The sequence below is a fragment of the Triturus cristatus genome, chromosome 1_2, assembly GCF_964204655.1.
Source record: "Triturus cristatus chromosome 1_2, aTriCri1.1, whole genome shotgun sequence".
Lineage (NCBI taxonomy): Eukaryota > Metazoa > Chordata > Amphibia > Caudata > Salamandridae > Triturus > Triturus cristatus.
This window is the reverse complement of record NC_140580.1, coordinates 1,012,896,553-1,012,923,329: the sequence shown is the minus strand read 5'-3', so window position 1 is coordinate 1,012,923,329 and position 26,777 is coordinate 1,012,896,553. Positions and strand designations below refer to the sequence as shown.

At 44.3% G+C, this 26,777-nt stretch overlaps 1 protein-coding gene across 1 annotated transcript in view; it reads left to right on the top strand.

Annotated features, from left to right (window-relative positions):
• The window catches only part of WHRN (whirlin), an 822,559-nt gene that overhangs the window by 719,725 nt on the left and 76,057 nt on the right, over positions 1-26,777 (top strand). The window contains exons 7-8 of the mRNA XM_085611878.1: positions 1,747-1,959; positions 5,015-5,047. Of these exons, the coding sequence (XP_085468004.1) occupies positions 1,747-1,959; positions 5,015-5,047 (246 nt within the window). The remainder of the gene's footprint in view (positions 1-1,746; positions 1,960-5,014; positions 5,048-26,777) is intronic.

Sequence of the window (26,777 nt, the reverse complement as noted above, 5' to 3'; positions counted from 1 at the left end):
TCGATCCTTTGTCGATGTTTGTCGATGCTCCTCTGGTCCTTTCGATATTACAGTCGCATCATCTGCATGTAAGAGATCAGCAACTAGATGGGCAGCCACTGGCTCAAATGAAGCACAGATAGATCATTGACCATGGTTATAGGCCATCCTTTTTTATCTCTGTGTGTTATTTGCTTTGTTACAACAAGATGGGACATTGTCTCGCTTATATTACTGTCACCTGATCTCACTTGGATTGGGGCAATGCCCTGTATCCAGGGCTAACCACGTTTGCATGCCTGGCTATAGCTCATGACCTTTGCTTCTGCGGCACCACTCTTAGAAGTAATCTTATCCAGATGAACTTTGCCACTGTGTTCACTTTTGAGACAACTTTCTATCTATAGTATGTCCCTGTAGTTTTTGACAGAACAGTTAGTCTTTTTTTAAATTTAAACCCAACATAGTAATCTGCAATCCAGGTTATTCTAAAAATTCCATGGCAAGCAGGGGAGGTGAGGATGTTTCTATGTGCTGATGTGTAATAACACTCCACTCTATATCAGAATTTTCAAAATGTTTGTGCCGATCAGCAGAAAAAATGGAGTCTTAGGTCTTCTCAGTTACCCAATGATGCATACTGCCGTAGCAATTACACAGCATATTGGTGAACGACTGTACTACAACTCTCACGCATTATATATATATATATATATATATATATATATATATATATATATATATATATATATATATATATACACTACCGTCAAACCTGTTAAGGAAGTCAAGGGTGATTAGTAAAGATTGCTAATGTGTAAACCTGTGATGGTGATTTAAAAGGTAATTTCAAAGCAACAAGTCTTACGGCAACACAGACAATGTGGGGTGTTTGAAAAGATTATGGATCAGTGGAAATGGGAGATTGATGCTGGAGAAGGATGGTCTCATCACTCAGTAAATAATGCAGCTGTGAAGTGCGGGCTTTATTCTGGCTGTGAATCCTTTGCCCCAAGACCTTTCAAATTAAATCTCTGCCTTGTGCACTTTTGGTTGCCTGTAAACTGCAGGGCAAAAGAGAACTGTGATCGACCCTGGCAAAGAGAGTGGAGTGGGAGCCACCCCACTCTCCTCATTCCTCTGCCAACGCCTCTCCTGCCAAATGCTGCTGCATATACACAACTTTGCACATTTATTGGGGAGGTCTGAGGACATGATTAAACTGTGGATGAATTTTGTACCTCCATGTGATGTTTCAAGAGTAATGCATGGGAAGGGAGGGGGTAGATGGCCTATGCCTGGAAGCCCGATGCTTTGCTGTGAAGCCTAAGGAAAATCAAGATGTAATAATGTGACGAGAGCTTTCATAGACCGGCTCTTGTCGGGAAACTTTGAGGATCAACATTTTACATTGTAAGGAGCGGTTAGTCAGCCCTTGGTCTCCTCTGAGGATCAAAGTATCACTTTGTAAAGATCTGTAAGATGATTTGGGGCTTTCATCTGGATCAGAGTGTCAATAAAGAGCTGCAACCGCATTCTTGGCTCCTCTGAAAGTCAGGTTTTCTCACTGTAAAGAGCAATATTTTTGGCCTGACATTTGGCACCTTTGTTAAGGTGGCCTAATGTACGGAGGGGCGTCTTAAACTAATCCAGGCATTCGCAGAGTCACACTTCCATGTAAAGATGTCTAGGGCTGAAAAAACTTGCAAATATTGTCCAGAAGTGATCGATAGAAGGGTTTAATGCATCTGTTTCCTCCTTCCACAGTTCTCGCTCCTTTCTGAAGTCCGCGGTGTGATATCTGCTCAGGATTTGGATCGCTTTGACAGCCTGGTCTTAAAGAGGGAGATTGAATCAATGAAGGCCCGGCAGCACTTCAGCACTGGAACTGGCACAGATTCTCACTCTGTGACATCTTACGGAGACTCCGTGTCCTCCACGGGCAGCTATGCCACCTCGACAACTGTCAGCTCAGCACGGGTGAGTGTGGGCATGTCCAGTACAAAGGTGGTCCTTCTAAGAAATGGTGTATCTTTTGTAATGTTCCTACTGTGTGGCTTGCTCTGGCACTGTATTTGTGTGCCACCATAAGGCTGTAGGGTTCAGCTCACGCAACTGATCATTTAGTGGAATATCTAGTTTTACATCCTCCAGACACATAGAATGTCCATTAGCTGCTGGTCAGAGAACAGGGGACTGTTTTGATCATCATAAACGTGCACATATGGGATCACCCATCCGTTCCAGTCTCCATCCTTTAGTCTCCTATGGACTTCCAGCATCTTGGCTTTTGTCGCACAAAGTACTTGTGTTTTACAGCGTTATGCTCTTTTTGATTGTCCCATGATACTTAAGTATATTTTTCAGTGGCCAGGAGGCTCTCTAGATCACCAGTGTCCTTTCAAACATGCCACCGGTCGTGATGTTAAAAAATGCTGGATCTTTTTCCTGAAGATTCTCTCTGCTGAACTGCAGAGAAAGCTTTGGCCATCACCATGTTCTTGCTATATGCATGCTCTGCAATTCTAACTCAATGTACATTAAAAAATCAGTTACTTCAGTGTCTGGTCATTGTTAAATTTCAGATGTCATAGAAGGCCCTAAACTTCGTTGTGAAGAAGTATTAGCAACAAGTGCCTCATGATGACAGAATATGTCGACAATTCTCATCTGTCATTATCCATCTTACCCCGTACTGTGGCGCAAACATAAGTCTATCTTCTCCTGAAATATCCACATTAATTAAATGTATTAGCAGGAGTGTTGGATTGGTGACCAACTTCTCAGTGCCACACAGCTGCATTTCAAATTAGCACTGTTAGACTTGGCATCTCTTGGTGTGGTTTCCCCAGTCTTTTTGCTTCTGACCTCCTGTTTTTGACTGTGTGCTGAACTTCTTTTTTGCTGGTGTTGGGACTATGGGCACTTTACCACTGCTGACCAGTGCTAAAGTACAGGTGCTCCATGTCTAAAATATAATGACATCTGTTTTCTCCATGATTGATTTACTGATAAGTCCCTAATACAGTGCACTACACGTGCCCAGGGTCTGTAAATCAAATGCTGCTGCAAAACTGATTGTGCCTCCCACATGAGTAGCCCTTCAAACTTGTCTCCGGCTTGCCCCTGCAGAGCATGTGTGTGCAGTTTTAAACTGCCATGTCGACCCGGCAAGTTCTCCTACTTGCCAGGCCCAAACCTTCTCGTTTATTACATGTAAGGCACCCTTAAGGTAGGCCCTAGGTAGCCTCATGAGCAGGGTGCAATATATTTAAAAGGTAGGACATGTACTTTTGAGTGTTACATGTCCTGGTAGTGAGAAACTGCTAAATCGTGTTTCGCTGCAGCAAGGCCTGTCCCTCCCATAGGTTAGAATTCAAGCTGCATTGTAACTTGTAAGGTAGGTGTCTCTGGACTCACAATTTAAAAACAGATCTTTTGGTAAAGTTGGTTTTTAAATTGCAGGTCTGAAAATGCCACTTTTAGAAAGTTTCACATATTTCAAGGGGTTGGGCCCTTAGTATCAGCTAGAATAGGCCTCTTTAATATACAGTACAATATTTAATCTACTATATAGTTGATCAGTGAACTCTTCACCTTAGAAAAGGATCATAGCCTTTGTTCAAAACAGAAGCCCTTTACATTTAATTGTTTTCCTTCTGAAATGTTGTTCAGACCGCTTTTTTTAAGGTTAAGAGTTCGCTGATCAACTACGCGAGGAATACAAGAAAGAAATTTGAATTCGAATTGTAGTGACGACTATAAGAGTACCAGCCCAACTAAGAACGCATCTAGTTGTTCTCCTGGGGAGAACCCCAATAATGATATGGGGGTACGAAACGAGTCGGCATGGCACAATCTCTTGGGAAACATAACTGCAGGAATAGGACTATCCAGTGGGATTAGTGCCAATTTCCCAACCCTATACTACAGACTAAAATCGAGTCAGCCGTCCCCAAGAGTTACCAGCAGATTAGCACTATTTTGATTAAGGGAATTATGGTCTCTGCTGTTTGATTTCATGAATATATAACTGGAAACAAGAACTTGCAAAATTGTACACATTATTTTTTTTAATTTGTGAACGTGGCTTCTCTGGTTTTTGTTTCTGTTTTGTAATAAGTTTTTCACATCTTGGTTTTGTTTGATGTATTTAAAGTGTTTGTGTACATATCCAAAATTATGAAAGTGGTCCCTTTTATGACAAAAAAATAATGTGCGACTTTATGGTAATGAATGAAAGAATCATAGTAAATAACTACAAGAACCAAGTAAATTGAATTGTTGGCCCTATTTTCAGATTGAATAGTGGTGTAAATTAACAACTAGAACATTTTTTGGATAGTACTTATAGAAAGTTGGCGTTTTCTTATTTTAAGCATTCTGCGCCTCTGCCTGTCCCTAGAATACACATCTGGGTTGGGTGACAGTTGAGCTTTGTGAATTCACACTAGGCAGACTATGTGCTGAGACTGGATAGACAGACGGACAATCAGTGCTGCGGCTAGCTAGAAGAGATGAACTGTGTGCTGCGCAGCATGAGTGTGGATTGTGTCTACGCGTAGGCACAGGCAGACTGTGTGCTGCTCAGCATGAGTGTGGATTGTGACTATGCGTGGCACAGGCGGACTGTGTGCTGCTCAGCATGAGTGTGGATTGTGACTACGCGTAGGCACAGGCGGACTGTGTGCTGCTCAGCATGAGTGTGGATTGTGACTACGCGTAGGCACAGGCGGACTGTGTGCTGCTCAGCATGAGTGTGGATTGTGTCTACGCTTAGGCTCAGGCAGACTGTGTGCTGCTCAGCATGAGTGTGGATTGTGTCTACGGCTAGGCACAGGCGGACGGTGTGCTAGCCTGTCTAGGCGGCTTGAGAATGAGATTGCGCATTCCGTAGCCCTGTGCGTTTCTTTAGAGCAGAGGTTTGCTGGATGTCACCAATTGGCTGGTGTGACAGTTTTCTGTTATTTCTCCGCTGTCTTGCTGCTTGTCCCTGATGTGTTGTTGTTTGCTTGTCTTTCTATTTCTCCCACAGGAGCGGCTGCTCTGGTTAATAGATCTGATGGAGGTACAGTATGTTTTCTGAGGGAATTGGGGATGGGGGGTGTTGTCGGTATAAGAAGGGGGGCTTCTCCTTTCAATAACAGAGAAATGATATAGATCCTGTGTGGGAATGTTGGGGCGGGGGTGGCGAGCAGGTTAAGATGAACATTCATTTGTTTACAGCAGACAGCTGGAATCAGCCTTCCCTCTGCCTGGCTCGCGCACAATGATGGGCATCTGAATAGATGGCCTATTTCTGGCAGCTCTGCTAAGTGGCTTCCTGGGGTGACTCTGCGTCTGGCCAGTTACTTGTCAGCTCATCTTCTACCGTCATCCTCCCCCTCCTCGCCCCAGCCCTTCCTTGATGCCATTTCATCTCCCCGACGTTCCCCTTCCCTCTCAAATCCCTCATGTCTTATCTCTCCATTCCCTCTTGTATGCCCCAATCATTCCTCTGTCTCTCCACCTCTCTTGTGTCTTTACCGCCATTTGTCTCATTTATTCACCCGAACTATCCCTCTAACGATTTAACTCATCTCTTCGCCCCTCCTACATATCGATAACCTTTTCTGTCTCTCTTAGGTCTCTGTCATCTTCTGTATCTCTCCAAAACCCTCTCGTTTCTCTACTCTCTCCTGTGCCTCTCGAATCGGCTCATATATGTCTATTCTCTCTACTATCCTTCTAACCCTTTCTCCTATCTTTCTCTGTACCAGTCTATCCTCTCTATTCGCTTGCTCTTCTGGCATACTCTAGTCTTCATCTATCTCCATCCACCCTAATATCATAAGTTTAAGACCTTTATATTCATAGAGCATCCTATGTTATCTCCTTTTTGCTAGCACAATCTGACGTCAGAACACACCTGTAAAAACATACTACTTGCTTGGAGTAGCTTATTACATGTGACTATTGATCTCATATTGCCCTGCACTTAACATCTGTGCTGCTGCTGGCTTTAATGGTGTGTCCCTCTGACTCCTGCTCTCCCCACCACCCCACACACAGGAGGAAGGAGCCCCATCGTGGTACCAGCAGCAACAGTACTCCTGTTAGTGTATGAAAGACCCCCCAATATAGGCCAGGTTTTAATGCATTTATTGGTACATAACATACTTGTTAATAGGGCATGTGTGGCAAGTACAATAAAATGTAACACAGTTTGTGGTTGCCCACATCACAGGAATACATACTAAAAGTTAGGCTTTGGTGAGATGCTTTTGACAAGCAGATTTTGTTTAGACAGGAGAATGATAGCAGTTAGAATTATAGAACGAAAATATACTATGGGCCAACTCTCAACAATTTTACTGTGATTTATTCTTGTAGTACTCCTGGCTTACTACTGAATTCCAAGAGTACACAATATGTTCATAAGAAAAGAACAAGTCCATTCGAAGAGCCAAAGAACGGAAAAGCAGGCAGCTGACAAGTCTCGGGTAACACCAGCCTAATCACCCGTAGCTTGGGTATCCTTTGTGCCCTGTTGCCCAGTGCTTAATTTGAGCCTGTGGTTTCTGGTGCTCAGGACCAGCACTTAATTGTCAGCACCGCTGCTCATGACGGTCTGCCACATGGCGGCCCTGTCTGTCTAATTCAGGTCTATATAGAAAAAATGAGGGACCCCTTGAAACCAAGGGAATGGGGTACTAGTTACAAGTACAGGACAAGACTTCCTTTGGTAGCTTAAATATTATTCCTCACTCATACTCAATCATACAACGCACCAACTTCCCACCAAATCTTTACCCTAGGGGGATCTCACCCAAATGCCCAAACAGGGCACCAAAGAAATGTCAGTAGTAAAAGATATACATCAATCTTAGAAGATAGACATCATTTTTATTAAAAAAACAAGTTATTTTGACTTAAAAAGTATTTAGTAACACAATCTTTCACTACTGACATTTCTTTGGTGCACTGTTTGGGTGTTTGCGTGAGATCCCCCTAGGTAAAGAATTGGTGGGAAGTTGGTGCGATGTATGATTGAGTATGAGTGAGACATAATATTAAAGCTCCCAAAAGAAGTCTTGTCCTGTAATTCAGGTCTAAGCAAAACACCAGCTGTTTATTAATTCAATATACATTAACAGCGACTGGTATTTGCCACCTAAGCCATTCGTATTGTTTTGTAGGCCTGAAATAATTGTAATTGTCACACTTGTAAGAGTGTGGTGGTAGGTATTTGTGTTGGTACTGTCACTGGCAGAGCTGGCAGGGGCAATGGACGATGCAAGATGCAGTGTCCTACTGACTAGGGTCCTGGCACTTATTCTTTTGCAAATTAAGCACTGCTGTTTTGTGTACTACAAGCATATGGCTGGGGGGGGGGGGGGCGGGGAGACCAGTGAGGCAGCCAGAAACCATTCACGCCTTGAGATGTGCTGTGAGTAGCACCCCCTTTCCAGATCTAACAAGTCTCCTCAAGTCCATGCATGCGTGGCTCATCCAGTTCCTATTTTCTCTCTTTATTCTAATCCGTGTAGTCCTGGTCATCACACTGTAAATTCAGTTCTTCAGGTAGCAGAAGGCAAAGAAAAAACCAGGAACCTTTTCTGTCTCCAAAGCCCTTGTGCAGTCTAGAAACACTGCCCCTAATTCTCCATGTGGCTCTTCGCCTGTGTAAAATAAATCTGTGTTTTACTTTGCATTCCGGAACTTGAAGTCATCCATTTCTAAAACAAACATGTGGTCTCACTTATTCTATAGCTTAAATGTCCCTACACTGTAAAATTAACCCCTTCAGTGCCCATGACGAGATAGTCTCGTCATGGAGCGCGGTTGCGCTGTGCCCATGACGAGACTATCTCGTCAGGAACCCCGCCCGCTAATGAAAGGGCCGGCACAGGGCGGGGAAAGGGCGGGGCACTGAAGAGGTTAAAACTATATTGCAATCCTTCTCAAAATTCCATATCTTTAAAAAGGTTTTTGGCCTCCTGTCTCTCTGCTGCTGCTGAAATCCTTCCATGCAGTATCTTAATATTCTTATCATCTTGGGTAAAAGGAGTCTTAAAGCATCAGGTGAAGTATATTTTCCCATTTGGCTACAAACTTTCCACCAGGAAACATCGGAGCCACTCTGCAGATGGAAAAAGCAAATGATAGCAAGGTTACGTTATCATTTTTTTTTCCTTTTTTTCACTGCTCGGAGAGCAGTAGGGCTATGCTCCTCCACCCTAGCGGAGGGGCCGCCACTGATTGCCAGGTGCACTCTTTAATAGTCTTGAATAAATTAAAGATATGGATTGAGGAGGACATTACCATGCCACTCATCCAAGGGTGTTTTAAGCAAGGCCCGCCCACAATCAATAAAATCTTTCTGCTAAAGCACATCATCGACAAATATGCCACGGCGAAACAAGGAAATTGTTTTAAATTCATATTGCGTTTCTGTCTGCATTTTATATAGTAAATAAAGGAAAACTTTGGCAAAAAGTCAAAGACTTGCAGACGCAAAAGAATCTGCTGAAGACCATCATGGCTTGGTACTCTGACATCTAGCCAGGTGCTCATAGGTTTGAAGGGAAAAAAATCAGATAACAAGAAATGCTAAACAAGGATGCCTATTAGCCCCATCCTCTTCTGCTTTACATCAGTGATCTTCAGAAGGATGCAATGGTATCTTGAATAGACGTCCCACATATTCAAGATACTCCTGCGCCTCTTCCATCTTATCTGACGATTCTGGGTTTTTTGCTCTTAGCCCCACTGCACCACCAACCCATTTGATGATGGAGGTCTACTGCAAAAGAATGACCTAGAGATAAATATCTTCAAATCAAAAGTCATAGTTTTTCCTGAGCACCAACCACACAACCCCAGGACAGAGGACAAGTTGGAAAATAATAACCCCTAGGAAGTCAATGTGTGTTCATACTTGAGAGTCCAAGTGGGTAACTCCCTGAGCAGGAATGTGCTTGTTTAGGTGGCATTTCTGAAAGCTGAAGCAGCAGGAAGACAATCAAATGCTTTGAAAGGAGACACATCAAAACTCTCTAATGAGGTTTCAAAAATTGTGTGTAGAAGATGGCACAAGGCTGGTTTATGATGCAAAGTATGGGGTATGCACCCTAATACTCTAAACTGAAGTAAATGAAACAGCCGTCAAGAAAAGATCTGCTGGAGCTGCCAAATTGTTGTCTATTCATTGCATTTGAAGAAGGCTTGGTGTACAGATCCACACATGAGAATGTATAGAACTTCCCTGCACAATTTTATGTGAACTTCAAGACAGCCTTAGCAGATTACCTGTGCTGGAACGGGAATGTCCCCGGCATGATACACGGGCATGTGCCCCTGCACTGAGTGTCCAACTGCATCTGAAACTGGCAGCATGACGTTTTGTATGGCTCTAGATTAGCACGGCTATACTACTCTAGTATGTGGACTGAAACCTAGGCCTCGTCCAGGGTAATGCAAGGTCCAGAACCTGTTGTGTGACTGGCGGGGCTCACAAAGCATTTCCTCGGAGCAGCTTTGGGCTGCTCACTGGAAGCGATGGTGGCAGAGTTCTGTGAATCCTTGATTCCAACCAGGCCCTATTTTTTATGTCAGAGGTGTAGAGTGTGGTTTAATGAACCCTCTCATATAAAGTTCTACTTTAGTTTGAACCCCTGATCCATGTCCTCACTTTCTGTGCGGGGGTATTTGCAGTGAATGTGTAGTATGTGTGTTAATAGGACCATGCGTGTGGTGAAAGTCTGAACTGGGACCAGTGGGATACATTTTAACTAGCACCTCGATTAGAACGGTACATGGTTGAGGGTGAACACAGCTTCCATAACTAGTGAAAGTGCATTGACTACATTCCTACCGCTGGAAGGTGGTGACCCATACATTGAAGTGAGGGTGGATGGAGAAATTCAGTTAGCAAAAAGGTACAGATTTGTTCTTCCAGAGCTCTGCCGTTTGGTACACGGTAGGGGATGGGGTGGTATTGCAGTTTCTGTTGTTCAAGATGAGGAAGATTCTGGGCAGTGCCTTTCCTCTGGTCTGTCCCTGATTACTGCTTCAAAAAGGATGATGACAGCCAGGTGCGGAGTTCTCACACTTCATTGTGCCTTTCCTGTGGATACTCCTGCCAGGAGCGAGCAGCAGCGCTTCCTGCGGTGAGTGCCAGCACCTTTCACAAAGCATATTTCTGAACTAAAGTCCGAACGTGAAATTTGAAATAGAACTCTCTTCACGTTTGAACATTCTACTCTCGGGATGAAATGTTCTAATATATTATAACTCTTCTGCCTTGGGCTGTACAAGTTATTATAGGTTCTCTCTTTCATTAAATGCCCTTGGCTGAAACTCAAGTCTATAACTCGAGTAGAAAACCTTTAATAATTTTGATAGCCATTGGTAGTAGACTATAATGATATATTAGGTTTGTCCTAGATACCATCAGGGTGTTTTTACTATTTTATGTTGGTTTCTTTATGTCTTGTAGAGGAAGAGACATTTTCCCAATGCTGAATAAATCAACTCCTGTATGTCTTGCCAGCACTTTCAACTCCATGTCCCCTATTCTACCTCACAAACATTCTCTCTGCCATTTCTCTAACGGAATCGTAAACCTCACCAGTCACCTCCTATATCTTGCAAATCCTCTCTTGTCTCTCCATCCCCCATATATCTTGCCTAGCCACTTTTTATTTCCATACCGAGAGAACCTGTGTGAAATATAAATGGCAGTGGTCGTTCTTCTGTTACGATGGAGGAGTGTCACCCCACTTCAAATTCAAGCCTGAAAAACAAATTTATAATAAAACTGTTATTATCATTTCATTTTTCGTCCTTAAGGCTGTCAGCCAAGCCGACAGAGCGTCTGAGCCAGTCTTAGGGCGGGGCCAGCTGCAGCAGGGGGGGAGGAGTGGTGGGCATTGGCATGTGCGGATGTCAGTACGCCGACTGTCTTAGGGCTGCCAAACTGACATGCGCACTTAAATCTCTCCAATCTGAGCTGTGTTGCACAGCTGGGTGGAGAACAGGCACAGGATTCCAGTTCCTGTGTGAGTGGAAAACCGGCCCGCTCAGGCCAATCCCTTTACTTCTCTCATTCTGGGTAATATTATTATTAACATCATGATAGCAGCACCTGGATATTAGCCTAGGGGGGTCTGGGAGCCTGTGCAGTGCACCCCCATGGACATCCGGGAGTCAGTACAGGAGGAGAAACACTGAGGTGGTGGCTGACCAGCAGCAGTGCTAAGATAGGATGAGCAGAAACGTTGCTTTTTAGCATTTCCCTTTGCTACAATGAAGCTGAACGTTTGCTTATTAGCTCTGTAATTCACTTGCCTGCACTTACTTGAAAGTCAATCCCTGCCCTCTCCCTCCTTGACTAATTAACATTTCTTTGCCTCCAAGAACAAAGAACATCAGAAACTCATTTATTTAGCAATTTATATTTTTCACACTAGTCTGTTTAAAAACTGTGACTGGTTGTTTTACCAGTAACACCCCTGCTCAGTACACACCTCTCGTTAGCTGACTGATTCCATAAGCAAGGCTAGCGGGAGGCTGTGCAAGACATTCAGTTTGTGTCAACTATAACCAGGGCACGAGTCAGGGGTACACGCCGGTAAACGGCGTCCACCCACTATTTTCACAGGGTGGAAGCCCTCCCCCTGCCAAGAAGTTGGGCCCCACAGAAATATGTTGAACTTGTCCCAGTGTAATTTTGAGACTCCGGGACACGTTCATCATCTCCTGCACGTTGTCTGCTTTCGATTCCCAGCAGCAACGGGCAGGCAGCGAGGGCGCTTCTTTTTAGGTCGAGCCTAGCGCAGCACGCAAGCGCTGCATAGGAGATGACCTCTTGGAATCGAGTTGGACTTTTTCGAAAACTCGTGCATGTACTGCACTGTTTCCAATGAGTACTCGTGCATGTACGGCATCTACCTTGCGGGAGTGAGCAGCCATCTGTTTCCAATTATCGCGCCCGCACTTGTTTACATTTGCCTGTCTCGCGGTCACGTTAATTGGAAACAGATGGCGGTCGCGTTCACTTTTGCGGCCGTGGGCTTCTTTTAACTTTGATGCCTTTTCCCTTCTTCCACCCATCTGGAAATCTTTTCTTATGTCTTAATACATTCTGCTTATCTCACTCTTCCTATGATCTACAGACACATTATTATTGCATGCTTTTAGGATTCAGGGTTCTTAGTCTAACTTCATCATTCCTTCACTGCAATGTCGGGTAGCGCTTTGTAGCCTCTTAAGTGTGTAGCGCGTTTGCCGTATTATTAGGTATCTTGAATCAATTTATTTGGATTCAAAAGGAAAAATGCCCCATGAGCCTGTAACGGGTGGGAGAGGTGCCTATAATTGCAACTGCTCCTGGGACACTGCCCCGGCGTGTCAATAAATTGATTCAAGATACCTAATAAGGTATCGTATGCGTGCATTGGGAATCGACGTGCACTGAATTACTTCTGACTATTAATGTAAATTTGCACATCACATAATTTCGTGAGTGTAGATAGGGATCCTCTTAGTCCTGAAGAAGAAGCCTGGGAAGCTTTGAAACATGTTGACTGCCCTAGGAGGCACAGCTCATTGAGGCATACATACCTCTGTCCCCACCTTTTAATAATACCAGCTCGCAGGTGTATTAAAAATTATTTTCTAAACCGACGAGCCATTACCCGGAAGGACATGATTTTTCTGAAACTGTTCTGAGGGTGGTTCTTTATGGTTTATAGCCAACATAATTAGAGCCACAAGTAACAAGCAGTTGGGTATCGTCGGCATAAGACACCGTCTCAAAGCTGTACGATCTGATGATACCCGCTAGAGGTGTTAAATATAGATTAAACAACATGGGGCTGAGAATGGAGCCCTGAGGGACCCCAACTGTTACTGGGTGACTACGTGAGACCATTGCTTCTACGTGAACAGTGGTGGATCGGTCAGCCAAATAATACTCAAACCAGTCTAATGCCTTCCCTCTGATACCCACCTCCCACAGTCGATGTTACAGGATACTGTGGGAGATGGTATCAAAAGCTGCAGACAGATCCAAGAGGACCAGAATTGCTGATTCTCTTTTTTCCAGAGTGAGCCTGATGTTATCCATAATCTCAACAACCGCAGTCTCCGTACTGTGGGCAGCCCGGAAGCCTGATTGCGAGGGATCAAGGAGGCCGTGGTTGTCTAGATGGACAGTGAGGTGCTTATTAACTAGGTGCTCCAGTACCTTCCCAAAATAAGGTAGCAATGAAATGGGACGGTAATTTACTGGTAAATTAGGATCAGCCGAAGGTGTTTTAAGAATTGGCTTGACCTGAGCATGTTTCCACGTAGTCGGAACATCGGCTTGCTCTAGTGACATATTAAAAATAACAGTTAATAAATTCGCAAATAGGGGCATAATCTTAGTACAAGATCGAGGAGGAAAAGGGTCAGCTGGGGAACCTGATTTAATCTTGGTTAAACCTTCCACTACTTCAGTAATGGTTATGGGTTCGAATTTCATTAACAGGGGGACATCATTTATTTCCAGCAGAGGAGGTGCCTTGGTCATTTTACTAGTTGGGTAGTTAAGGTCTCTGTCCTGGTGAGGAAAAGAGCCATAGATGGTTTTAATGTTATTATCAAAGAAGGAAGAGACAGAATCAACCCACTCTTGAGTAGGAGAGAAAGAGGACTGCTCAACCCGAGGGAAAGAAAATTCTTTCAATATTTTGTAAAGTTCTTTACTCGAGTGTGCGGCATTGTTTATACGCTGGGTTAAATAGGTCTTTTTAGTTGATTTGATGTTTTTTATATAATTCAAATGACACTGCCTGTAGTTCCTACGATCTTCGTCAGTTTCGGTTTTCCTCCACTGGCGTTCAGCAGATCTGCTTATTTGTTTATCAATTTTTAGTGCCGCTCTAAACCAAGGTGAAGCTTTACTTTTTACTTGAACCTTGGACAAAGGGACGACTTTATCCAGAGCAGATATAATGGCGGCTTCTAGATTGCTAGCAGCCTGTTCCACAGTATCTGTTTGATATAACTGCGGGAGTTCGAAATGGGTTAAAAAAGCGTCAGGAGTTAATTTACGCCAGGGCCGAATCAGAGTACTTCTATTCGGCCCAGGTTTCCTATGTGTGCTTGTGGGTACACCAAATTTTAAAATAAAGTGGTCAGTCCATAGTACTGGACAGGGAGGTTCAATAGTCAGTTTGAGATAGTTCGTGAAAATTAGGTCCAACCTATGTCTAGCTAAATGCGTTGGGCCAACTACCCTCTGTGTCAACCCTAGTGTGTTCATAGCCCCAATTAAGTGGCCGGAGTCAGTGTCCAGCAATAGCTCCGCATGGTAATTAAAATCTCCGATTAGAATAAAGTTCTCTGTGGCTAGTACATAAGGCACTATTGCTTCCAGCAAATGGTTGACAAAATGCGTTTTTGGTCCTGGAGGTCTGTAGACTAGAGCTCCACTCCAGGTTTCCGAATCAGGGATGATTATGTTAAAAATCAATATCTCTAGCATCGTAGTAGTGAGAGACTCTAATACATTAATCTCAGAGGGGGCCTTAGTGGCAACTGCGATTGGGAAATCAAGTTTTAGTCTCAGCGTCAGCTCAACACCTTGTGATTCTGGGCACTTCACTTAATCTCTCCCATTCCTAGAACAACAAAAAAAAAGAAATACAATTAAATGTGTTCGTGTGTAATTTAACCGGTTGGTGCTCGTGTAAAACGCTCCAGTACATTCGGGTCCAGTTTGCACTATATAAAAGTGCAAACAAACATTATTACTATTAATTTTAACAAGATATTAGTCATTTATCAACAATAATACAAATAATAACTGTGTATATGGGACGCTGTAGAAGCTGAACTATCACTAGGCGTTTTGATTATACATACTGTTACCAACACAATGGGGCTCCTTTACTCAAGCTGGATGAAATGCTGAATCCGCCCTGCCGAGGCTGCGAGCTGCTGGTACTCATTTCAGCAAGGACGGCCTGCGAAGCCTGATGAGATGTTAAATGAGGTCCCGGATTAAGATGGGTGGTGAAGGGGGGTTTCTCTCTCTCCCTCCCACCATAGGGATAATCAAAACCAGTCAGATAGCTATAAAAGGCCCAGAGACAATCATGGGGCTCTATCACCCTCAGAGCCAGGACAGGCCGCTGGACATCTGATGTATGTGGTGATGGGAGTGAGAATTCTCCCAGGTTAATGGTTAATGCTTCTCGGAGCTTCGCTGCCGTCCTCACCCCTCACCGAGGACCCCCCGCAGATGTACAGTGGCTGACAGGATGAATGGTTAACCCCACTCTCCCAATGCCACACTGAGGACCCCGGAGGATTACAGAGGCTGACAGGACGAATGGTTACCTCATCTGTCTCCTAGTCTCCCCTCAACCCCCTCTGCAGCCCGGAGACCCTCACTGAGGACCCCAGAGGATGCACTGATCCTGACAGGGTATCTCATAGGCAATCTAACCAATCAGTCAAAATTGTTTGTCTGCCCATACACCCCACCACTTTCAAATGTCACTAGCCACCACTGATAAATGGTATTATTGAATAAATGAATCTACAACCACTTATATATCACTAATACTCCCCTTTAGCTCTGCAGCCCCTAATATATCTGGACAATTATTTCAGCTCTCCATCCCCTCATATCCTGCCAACCCTCACTCTCATCTTTCTGTTTCAATCCTGTATCTCTCTAACAACCTCCCTTCTTCTAGTCTATGAATTAGATTTCCATTCACTAATTTCCGAGGCATCTATACATTTCAGGTCTTCGTCCCTCTACTATTTTCCCATCTCTTTGCTCACTTTTCCAACCCCCTTTCTTTTCCACCTTCTGACTCATATCTCCAACCTCTCTTACTTGGGTGGAAAAATCTGTGCTCTCATTATCCCACCTTCTTTCAACCCCACCTACTATCTCATCTCTCCACCTCACATATCTCTCCACACCTCTCTAATCCCCAAACCGGTTATATTTTGCCAACTCTTGCTCTGTTCCCCTCAGAAATATATTGAACCCTTATCTCTATAATGTCCAACATTGCAATCATGCTATTTTGTGCCTTGTACGTTATATTGTGCCGTTTTGTGCTATGCTGTATGGTACATTGTGCTATGCCATGTCTTGCTATACATTGCCTGTGATGTGATGTGCTATATATTTAGGTTATGCTGTGTTTCTTATGCTAACATTCTCTTATGTTCCTTTTTTGGGTTTTGCTTTGGGTGTAATGTTCTCCAATCTCTTCTCTTCTATGTACAAATGAAATGGCTTTGTCCTATCTCACTGCACTGTGATGATTCCCCTCCCCATCTATTTATTTACTCTCTAACTCCCCAAACTCTTCTTTGTTGCAGCTCTCCAGTCCTCCCAACCTCTCTCTTTTACCTAGTGTCTTATTGCTCAACCACTTATCTATCTTTTAAACCACACTTACAATTTTTCTGACCTCTGTGTATCTCTCCAATCCCCTCTTTCATTTCTCTTTAACCACCTGGTGCTCCACCCCCCCCCCCCCCCCACTAAAATTCAACTCTCTTCGGTCCACAATCACTCTGTTGTAAACTCTCTTAGACACTGAGTCTCAATAACCACATTCCTCCAATCCCCTCATATGCCTCCAGATTCAGATCAGCTATTCAGGCATGTTGCATTTTCCCAGTGGGTAAGAGCTGCTTTCAGGGATGGGTGGACTGCCATATTCCTACCTTGAACGTTTTAGCTAATGTATTTGAAGACATTGTAGGCCTGCTTTAGAGTTTGCTGGATGGGGAACCCCATCAGAAATTTGGCGGATATCCCACCCACTGTACTACAGTAGAGTATTTCCTATGGCACTTGTAATAGGGTTGATGGTATATCCATCAAGTATGTGAAGTCCGCCAAGCTCTAAATCAGGCCCCATATTTTAATTGGCACTCTTCTACAAAAATTTAACAAAACATTTATTTGTGAGGGAAACGCACACACACAACCCATAGAGACAGACTTACTCTTCCACACAAAGCAATGTGGAGCTAGACTGAACATTTTTCCAAGAACTGATATTTCTTCTCTTGACCCCTCCTTGTCACTCTTTCCTCTCTCTCATCACCAAACCCCATCTCTCTCTAAGCATACTTTGTCTCTCCTTGCTCACCACTCACTCGCTCTTTAGCTCTCTCTTTCTTTCTATAGTCTCTCAATCATCTCCCAGCCATCACTCGCGCTTGGTTGTATGACAGAGGCATGCATGGCTAAAATACACGTGCCTCTACAACGCTGCCTGAACAAAGAATGCTGCTGAACAACGCATTCCTTTACTTTGCATGCCTTTACCACAGAATTTTGTGGTAAAGGCATGGCTGGTAAAGGGATATGTGTGGTAAAGATTACACCCCAGACCCTTGCCCTTAGCCCTAAAAACTACCCCATCCCCACCCTAAAAACTACTCTAACCCCCCTGAGCCCTAAACACTTCACCGACACTCTTCGAGCACTACAAACTGGCCCAACCCCACCCTTAGTCCCAAAAATGAGCCAGACCACCTGAGCCCTGAAAACTACCCCATCCCCCAAGCCCTAAAAACAACCCCCACCACCCCAAAACCTGGCCAGCCCCACTTACCAGACCGCGTCCTCTTCCGATCCTTCCTATGCCTCTCCATCCCAGTATCTAGACCACGCACTCCTTAACCACGCAAATGCATGGTTAAGGAAAGCGTGGTTTGGCTTGCGGGGAAACGGCACATGTGGCTCCGTCCGCTATAAAGGCTTTGTCCCCTCTCACTTCATCTTCTCTTGCTTTCCTCTGCCCTCCTCTCATCTCTCCAGGTTTTCCATAAGTTGCCTATCCTTCTTGCTTATGTCTCCCTTCTCTTTTATGTTTCTCTTCTCTTGACTTCCAACCCTCTTACTCTGTTTCATTTGTCTTTCTTTCACTCTTATTACCTGTTTCCATGCATGTACTTCAAGTTGAGGTTCTGTACTACAAATTTAAATTACCCCAGCGTAATTTCTGGTATATCATTACGCTTGATATGGAAATTCCCAAAATTATTGTTGTAATAAAACAAACAACCAGAATGCAAGTGGCTGCTGTTCATGGCACGTGCTATTTGTTAGCGCCAAATGAATCCTTACGGAAAAAAATGATGCAAGGGCACTTTTTGCACTCAAGTGCTAAATGATGGGTTTGCAGTTTGCATAATTCTGTGTAATTACAATTAATTGTCCTGAAACTTGATGCACTTATTTGAATTTTGCACACACCTAATCTACATTTCCATAAAGCTACATCACTAGGTGGCAAAAAAAGGCCAGCAAATGGTTTCTTTACTAAGAGGTGGGGAGTAATTCAACGACAAAATGCTATTTAGTCTTCTGCACTGAACATCCGTGCACTATTCCTCTTCACCTCATCCCATACCACAATCTGCTCGATGTCCAAAAGGAAAGGACAGATACACACAGATTCCTGGACTCTGCAGCAACCAAATATTGCTGAACATCTTAGCTTCCCTTCCCCCACAGTTCATGCAGTTTCTGGAACCGAGATTATTATATTTGAGCCATACGGGTGGGTAATACACATCTGACATTGCCATATGGTTAAATAATGCACATCTGAAATTGCCATATGGTTAAATAATGCACATCTGAAATTGCTACCAGGGAGGGTAATTCACATCTGAAATTGCTGCTTCAAAGAGAGGTAAAAGGTGTCTTACAATTGGCTCATTTGTAATGAATCATTAATACATTAGAACATATTTCAAAATAAGTAATCTACTTGCCCAAATATTGTGTCTGACCATTTTGCTGCCTTAAGGTAGCAGACAACAAGCATTGGGAAAGCTAACGAGTCTGGTTATGGCGACTGACCTTTTCGATTTTCCAATGTTTATTTTTTTTGCGACTGATTATATAGTTTGAAGGCATCAATTGTATAAAAACAAGCATTGTCCAAAAACCAAAAGTATAGATTTTTTATGTTAGAACACACATGGCATCAGTATTCTCTAGCACTGAAGGGAATTACTTATCTATTTATTTTGTGGATGTATACATTGTGCAAAAGTAGAAATCCATCACTCATGGTCAGGTAAGCCCGTGGCTGAAGTGGGCCCTGTGCCCCAGGCTATGCTGTGGTGGGTGACAAATGCAAAAACAACAGTTGATGGACATAATGCAGAACAATGTCATACATTCACCCCAGTACAGAGATCTGGGCCTAAATCCATCGTTTTTTGCTCACCATGCCATTCCAGTTTGAACCCAGCCATATGCAAATCAGTCTTGACCCTGTGCCTCATGGGAACAGTCCAGCCCGAACTGCCAGGCCAGGTCCTCCCTGGACTGGAAAAGAGCATCCTAGGACCGGTTTCAAAGTGGTGGGTAGCAGCGAAGTGTGAATAAGGGAGAACAAACACACGAGTGAGAAATGAACATTAAGCACGACAAGGCAGGGAGTTTGGCAGTTGAGAAGCACACGAGAGAGCTTGCAGCATGAATGAGACAGCAACACTGAGAGAGATGGAAAAATCACGCAATCTGAAGGGAAATAAGGTAGTCCCTTAAAAGCGAGCAGTGGCAGAATAGAAGCCAGACAATTGGAGTGATGGCAAAGACGCTAAGCTCCAGTGCAGGGAAAACACAGGATGGACAAGCTGGGACAAAGAAACCCATCAATTAATGAGCCAGCAAATGATAGTTGCAATAAAGCCACCCAATTGTAAGCACTTGACCCCTATTTGTTATTGGTAAGCACACAATAAATCTTTTGCAATCTGACAGCATGCACTCTCTGGTAGACTCAACCTAAAAATGCACATCTATCGTTAACATTAGGGGCATGTGTATCAAATACTGTATTTGCGATTCTCAAATAGCTATTTTTTGAGAATCGCTATTTGAGAATCGCAAAACGAGATGTAATAAAAAATGTGCAAATATTTTGCAATTCCTTAATTGCGACTCGCAAGTTGCGAGTCGCAATTAAAAATTGGCTTCCCATTCATTCCTATGGGCCTAGAGGCCCATAGGAGTGAATGTTAAGACATTCGCAATTTGCGAGTACCCATTAGGTACTCGCAAATTGTGAATGCAATTTCAAAGGTGCAAGGGTGTCATGAGGACACCCTGATGCACCCCTAAAATGAGCATGTGTGCACATGTGGCACACATACATGCCCTAAGGGCATGTATGTGTGCCACATGGCACTTTGAAAAAAGCAAAAAAGTGCTTTTTTCTGATGCCAAATTCGCACAACTTAGGATTTGTGATCCCTTAAATGAAATCGTAAAATAGAGAATCGCAAATTTTGCGATTCTCTAATTTGCGAAGCCCTTTTGGGATGATACATCCCAAAAGGCCTTTTCCCGTACGCAGACGGGCCGATTCTGAGAATCGGCCTGTTTACGAACGGGAAAAGGGCTTGATACATAAGCCCCTAAGTCTCAGGACCTCTCAAAAAGAACCCTCTCTACTTTATATGCCATAAAGACAGTAATCAACATTCTTTCTTTTACTGTGTCTATTGTGCACCGCCTTTAGCATGAAGCTGTTAACACTTATAAGTGTATTGCAAAACTTTTTGGAGTACTGATGTGTTTCTCACTCTACACTACGAAGTACATGTACATAAAAAACAAGCCTTCTGAGTAAAGTTCTAATTTTTTTTCCAGATTTGGTGCAAATCCATTCAGACGTTTTTTTTCTGGTTCGGAGATCAAAGATTTATTTAGGAATTAAGATACATTTTTGCTTCCCACTCCATCTAATTTTTTTTCAGTTCTTACCAAAACTGTACATATATCCTAGTGGCGGTTCCCATTACGTAGTTCTACTTAGGTCTGCTTTTGCATAGACTGAGCCTTTTTGGTTTGCTATTACCTTTGGCTGTTTGATGAAACTTGAAAAAAAGGTCATCCACCTCAGCTCCGTCTTAAAAAAAAAAATGTTTCGGGGTTATTCGTCAAGCAGGGGCCAAGAAAAATGGGGGGTCCCAAAATGTAAAACCCCCATGCATTTTTCATAGACTTTTTTTGAGACAGGTTATAGCAAAACCTGTTGAACGGAATAACACCGAATTTGGAAGGAAGCTAAATCTTGGTCCGCTGATTGTGCTTTTCGTGATTTGGTATTAATCCGTTCTATAGTTTTTGAGAAATTAAGGGTAAAAAATAATATGTATATTTTGGCAGTTGGGCTTACAAGAGTCTCAGAGACTCTCACATGAGTGCCAATATAAAAATGGAGTGGTCTGATTGGCCCATGAAGCTTTATTTCCCTTGGGTCATCTCGCTCCCATGGGAGTCAGACTCCCATGAGAGCGAGTGCTCTGATTGGCTGCCAGCAACATGATAAAAATGTTGCTGTCAGCCATTACAGGACTCGGGAACTTATTCCCCTGTCCTGAATTTGTAAAAGAAAAATGATATATGAGGGTAGGGTAGGGATACCTTGACCCCCTAGGCCCCATGGGGGACCCAGAAGGACTGCCTCTTCACCCCCTTGGGGGCAAAGTGGAGAAATAAATAGCAAAAAATGCTGCGATCCCGTGGATCAGGAAGAAAATGGTGGTCGGGCTGCATTTAATTAAATGTAATTATAATAAATATTTAATTATATTTAATTGTATAATGCCCTAGGGAGCCTACCCCAGGCCCAAAAATTATTATTATGGGGAGGGAGGATGCGTGGCTCCCCTCCCCAAGCCATTAGAGGCCCCGGGGAGGCGATCTTATTATTCTATTATTTATGGGGAGAGGGATCGCTCGGCCTCCCTCCCTGATCCTCGAGAGCCCTGGAAAATTCATCCCCCCCCGGGCTAAAATTGATTTGTATGGGGTGGGGGCCATGCTGCCTCTCTCGCCAAGCTTGTAAAGGCCCAAGGGAGCCCAGCCTGGGGTCAAAAATGTATAAAATTGGGAGGGGGCCAAGCAGCCCCCCTCCTCGAGCCTGAAATGGGCATGTGGAGGCCACCTCCAGGGCTCATTCCACTTATGGCCCTGGGAGCCCAATTCTGGGGCCAGATCAGCTTCTATGTCATGGGGTGCCCACCAGGTTATAATCGTTTTTTAAATGATTTTGTTTGTGCTGCTGGCAGGGGGGCAGCGCTCTGCCATAGCGGTGTTGCCACCACAGCACCATTGTTTCTTCGGTTGACCCTCTACTGAAAGCTTTCCCATTGTATGGGTTGTGTCTGATTGTGGGAGACACCACAAGCATTGAATGTCCCTCAACATTCTCCCCAAATCATCCTTCTTTCCCCTTGTCTCACTTTTCAACCTTTGTACCTTTTCCACCCCTCCTTCCCATTTTCAAATCCTTATGACTTGCTGTGTATCAATTTTTTAGGAAAAACAAACACAGTCCTCCACCCTTTCACACAAACTACTGCCACCTTTAAAAAAAAAAACATTTATTTTACCCGTCTAATATATATTAGAAAACATATATGAACATGTTGACTTTTATTGTTCATATATGTTGTTTTCATATCCATGCAAACCATTGTTTTGGCTAAAATCATATTTCTTGTTAAATAAGTTATTAATTCATTTGACGAAGCAGCAAAATGGAGTTTCACCAGCCTGGCGTCATTGGACTAGTATTTTTAAATTTCAAAACGTGCGCGGGCGCAAACAAGGAAAGTGCATGGTATTACATTGAATGTTTTGCCCCCAGGGCAGCCGCGAACTCGTGCTGCCCTGGTGACAGCACAATCACGTGAAAAATGGAGCAGTTTTGAAGCAGTCGCTTAATGTTTCACTGTGCAGGCGGTAACTTGCCTGTAGTTTTAAGGGGAATTAGAGATCCCCTTTCAGGTGGGTGCAGTGAGTGACTGTACCTGACTGTAATCAGATGTCTGGGGGATCCATAGCACTGTCTTTCCCCCTTCAAAGGGCTACCATCAGGGGGCGCACTGACAGTGCACCATCTTTTAGGTGTCGCACTGTCAGTGTGCCTCCTGACAACTTCTTTTCCTCTGCGCCCAAGTCTATAATACGACAGGCGCAGAGGCACAGGGATTCCCTCATTTGCATGTGGCCACGCCCCCATGCAATTGAGGGAAAGCTGTCAGGTGATAGCGCTGGCGCTATATGTGCACCAGTGTTATCTGTATTACAGAAGCGGCTGCACAAGCATCTACAGCCCCAGCTGTAACACCAAAGTGCCCCTGGAATGCGCAAATCGGGCGGTAACACCCATTGCGCCCTCTGGTCACTCCCTTAATACGCCCCCATGTTCTCATCTCTTGCTCATTTGCACTCCCAGCGCACATTCGCCTGAGAGAGATTAGATCTCTTCCTAAAAGATGTCAAAAGCATGTCGCCATCGATAGAAAGGACCTTCCGGCAATAACATCCCGGTACTCTGTCAAGCAACGTTCTGCCAGTATTGGCTCAATCAGTCAGAGATGAGAATCTACAGTGTACTGTTCTTTCTGCAAAAAATACCATAAAGAAACTATTCCTGGATTGATGACGGCAGGCATTGTGTGCTAGACGCGCTAGGTGGCCTGCAGCCAGGCAAGGTGCAGGCCTGCAGCGTCTACAGTGAGGACGTGGGTAGGACTTGGAGTCCTTGTGGTGAAAACACCCACTTCAGAGAAGATCATTATGAGGTTTTCTTTAACTCTCTAAGGAGATGAGGCTTTAAAAACATTTTTATTCTTTAATTAGCTAAAACAAAATGAGAGCAGTGCCATATAGCATCATATAATGGTACAAAGAAATGCATAGTAGCATGGCGGAGAAAGAAAGACCCCTAAGGTTCCATCAATACAGGAAGGTGGAGGGGTCCTAGTGGTCGGTTTTTGCACATAGCATCCATGATCAGCATCATATTAGGTAGCATCAAGAGAAGCTCTTGCAACACTTGAGAGCGGTTCAATAACAGACATGTTTAAATTGCGATGCAGATTGTAAACCGTAAGGTCTACAGCACTAACACACTTCCAGTATAACGACCTATATAATATCAATGCCCATGTTATTTTTGTCCGCTTGCCCCATGTGAAGTGTATACAGTGTATCTGGTTCGGGGGATGTTCAAATCTGGAGAGGCGGTTCGGGGGGAGTCTGCTTCCCTCCAATGGAGCCACGGTGTAACCAGAGCCCAGATGTCTTTAGGTCTGGAGGTGGGGGGGTATTAGCTCCCAGTAAATGGTTAATTGTTCCTGAGTGAATGCGACAGCTTTACTCCATGCATCTGTAGAAGGAGTGGGACGTCTACCCCAATGCATGGGCACCCTGCGTTTAGCTAGTAAAAGCAACATGGCCAGTAGACGCCGCTGCCCCCCTGGGGAGTTCGCCTTCCCAAACCCAAGCAGGCCCACTAGGGGTGTACGCTCCGGTGTCAGACCTGTGATATGCAGAATAATATCGTAGACCTTGTCCCAGAACCTCGCTATTGATGGACACAGCCATGCGACACGTAGAAAGGTGTCCTGAGAAGCACCGCATCACCAGCAATCAGCATCTGCTCTAAGGCCCATATGATCGAGTTGTAGTGGGGTGTGATAGATATGGTGTAGGAACTTGAAATGAATACATCTTAGTCTGTAGTTAGAAGAGAACTTCCAGCTGACCACAGCTCAACAGCCACTGTTTATCTGTGTTCGGTGTTTCTCAATGCTTTAGGGGTGAGTATCAGGGAGGAACACGGTGTGATACTGTATATGCGTCTTATCAATTTACCGGGGGAGGGATCAGTGAGCATCTGTTCAAGCACAAAAAGAAGAGAAGGGGCACCGGAAAGGTGTGATATAATGCACGGCATGTAGCACGTAGCTGGTAGTAGAAAAATATATCTGAGAAATTGGGTAGGGTGCCCTCGACTGGTTGCAGGGGAGTGATGAACTGGTCTTCGGGTTATAAGTCAGCGAACGTCTGTTTAACCGGTCCGGGATCTAGTAGTGGGGGGAGTTGTAGATTGTGTGCTAGGGGGATAGTTGGAGCATAGTGTATTGCAAGGCCCGCTCTACTATGCAGACCATCCCACGCCCATCTCATGTTCAGCACTGTGTTTACATCTTTGCCTGGGTTCTTGTAAGGCTGATAAAGTGCAGTGTTCAATGGAGTGGGAGCGGCTATATCCAGCTCTACAGCGACATGAGGTTGATATGGAGACGGGTAGAGCCAATAGTGTAGAAATGGGGCTCGTGCGCAGTACGCGTATAACTCAAAGTCGGAAACTCCCATTCCTCCCTGTTTTATTGGAAGTATGAGTATCTCCCAAGATATTCTAGGTTGTTTGCCTGCCCAGGCCAGTGTCACCATAATGGAACGGACGTGTTTGAAAAAAGTGGATGTGAGAGGTATTGGTAGGTTGGCAAAGAGGTACAACTGTCATGGCAGGACAATCATTTTCGCTATGGCTATCCTGCCTGCAAGTGATATGGGCAATTTGGACAAGATGGCGACCTGCTCCCCCAGCCATGTGAGTGTCTGGTCGTAATTTAAGGACCAAAGTTCTTGTATATCTCTGCTCAGCCAGACCCCCAGATATTCAACTGGGCCTTCTGCCCAAGTCAATGGGTATTCATGTGGGAATGGTTCTGTACTGTCAGTTAATGAAGAAAGTATAGATTTGGACCAGTTGATGTATACTCCAGATAGTTCGCCAAATCGCATAAGCTCATGGATCAGGAGGACTAGGTTCTCTTTGGGGTTACAGACTTGTAGAGTGATGTCGTCTGCATACAACAAGACGACCAGTCCTCTAGCTGTGAATCCCAGCCCCCTGTTTGTGTGGTGTTGTTGCAGGCGTGCAGCCAAAGGCTCCATTGCTATGACGAATAGGAGGGTTGCTAGGGGACATCCTTGATGTGTGCTCCGAGTCACGGGGAAGGGATCCGAGAGGACGTCGTTAAGTCAGACCCGCACAGTAGGGCCTGTGTATAGAAGCTAGATCAGCTTTATGAAAGTGGTCAATAGTGCGAAAAGGTATGTCCACTCTAAGGAATCGAATGCATGCCTTGGTAGTGCCTAGGAGAGCTGCCAGCGCTGACACCTGGGGATCCAGATAGTGTAAAACTGAGAAAAGTGTTTGTAGATTGTGTGATGTGGAATATCCAGATACGAAGCCAGATCGGTCAGGCCTTAATATTAAAGGAAGCAGTGGCTGTAGCCTGTTGGCAATAAGTATAGCATATATTTTATTGTCAATATTTATTCGAGATAGAGGGCTATATGAGTCTCACATGTTGGCTGATTTCCCGGGTTTAAGAAGCATAATGATTACAACTTCCCTTATGGAGGGGGTAAAGTACCTGTCTGTAATGCCTCTTGGTAGGCAACCAAGAGGTGTGGTACTAGCAGTGAGGCATAGGTTTTATAGAAGTGGAAGGTGAGTCCGCTCAGGCCTGGGGCTTTGTCCCCTGGTAGGCTTTGTATCACTTGTATGATATAGTCAATGGTGAAGGGTATTCACCCAAATATGCGCAGTGCGTCTGGTCTAGCCATAACAGCTGGAGTGTAGCTAAGTATTCCTCTGTCAGTTGTCACGCAGTTAAGCTTGGAGGAGTACAATGCACATAGAAACTGGTGACAAGTGTAAGTAATGCTTCTGGAGACCTCACCGGGGAGGAGTCTGTGTCTAATAACTCAGTGATGTAAGTGGCAGTGCGCGGGAGTCTGAGTGTGGGGGCCAGTGTCCTACCGGGTCTGTCGCTCTCCCCGTATTTCCTGGCCATAGTACATTTCCCTAAAAAGTGGACTTCTCTCTGGGCTTCGTCTACATATTTGGATATTTTGTCTCTGAGATCTGCAAGGCGTTCCAGCTGGTTTG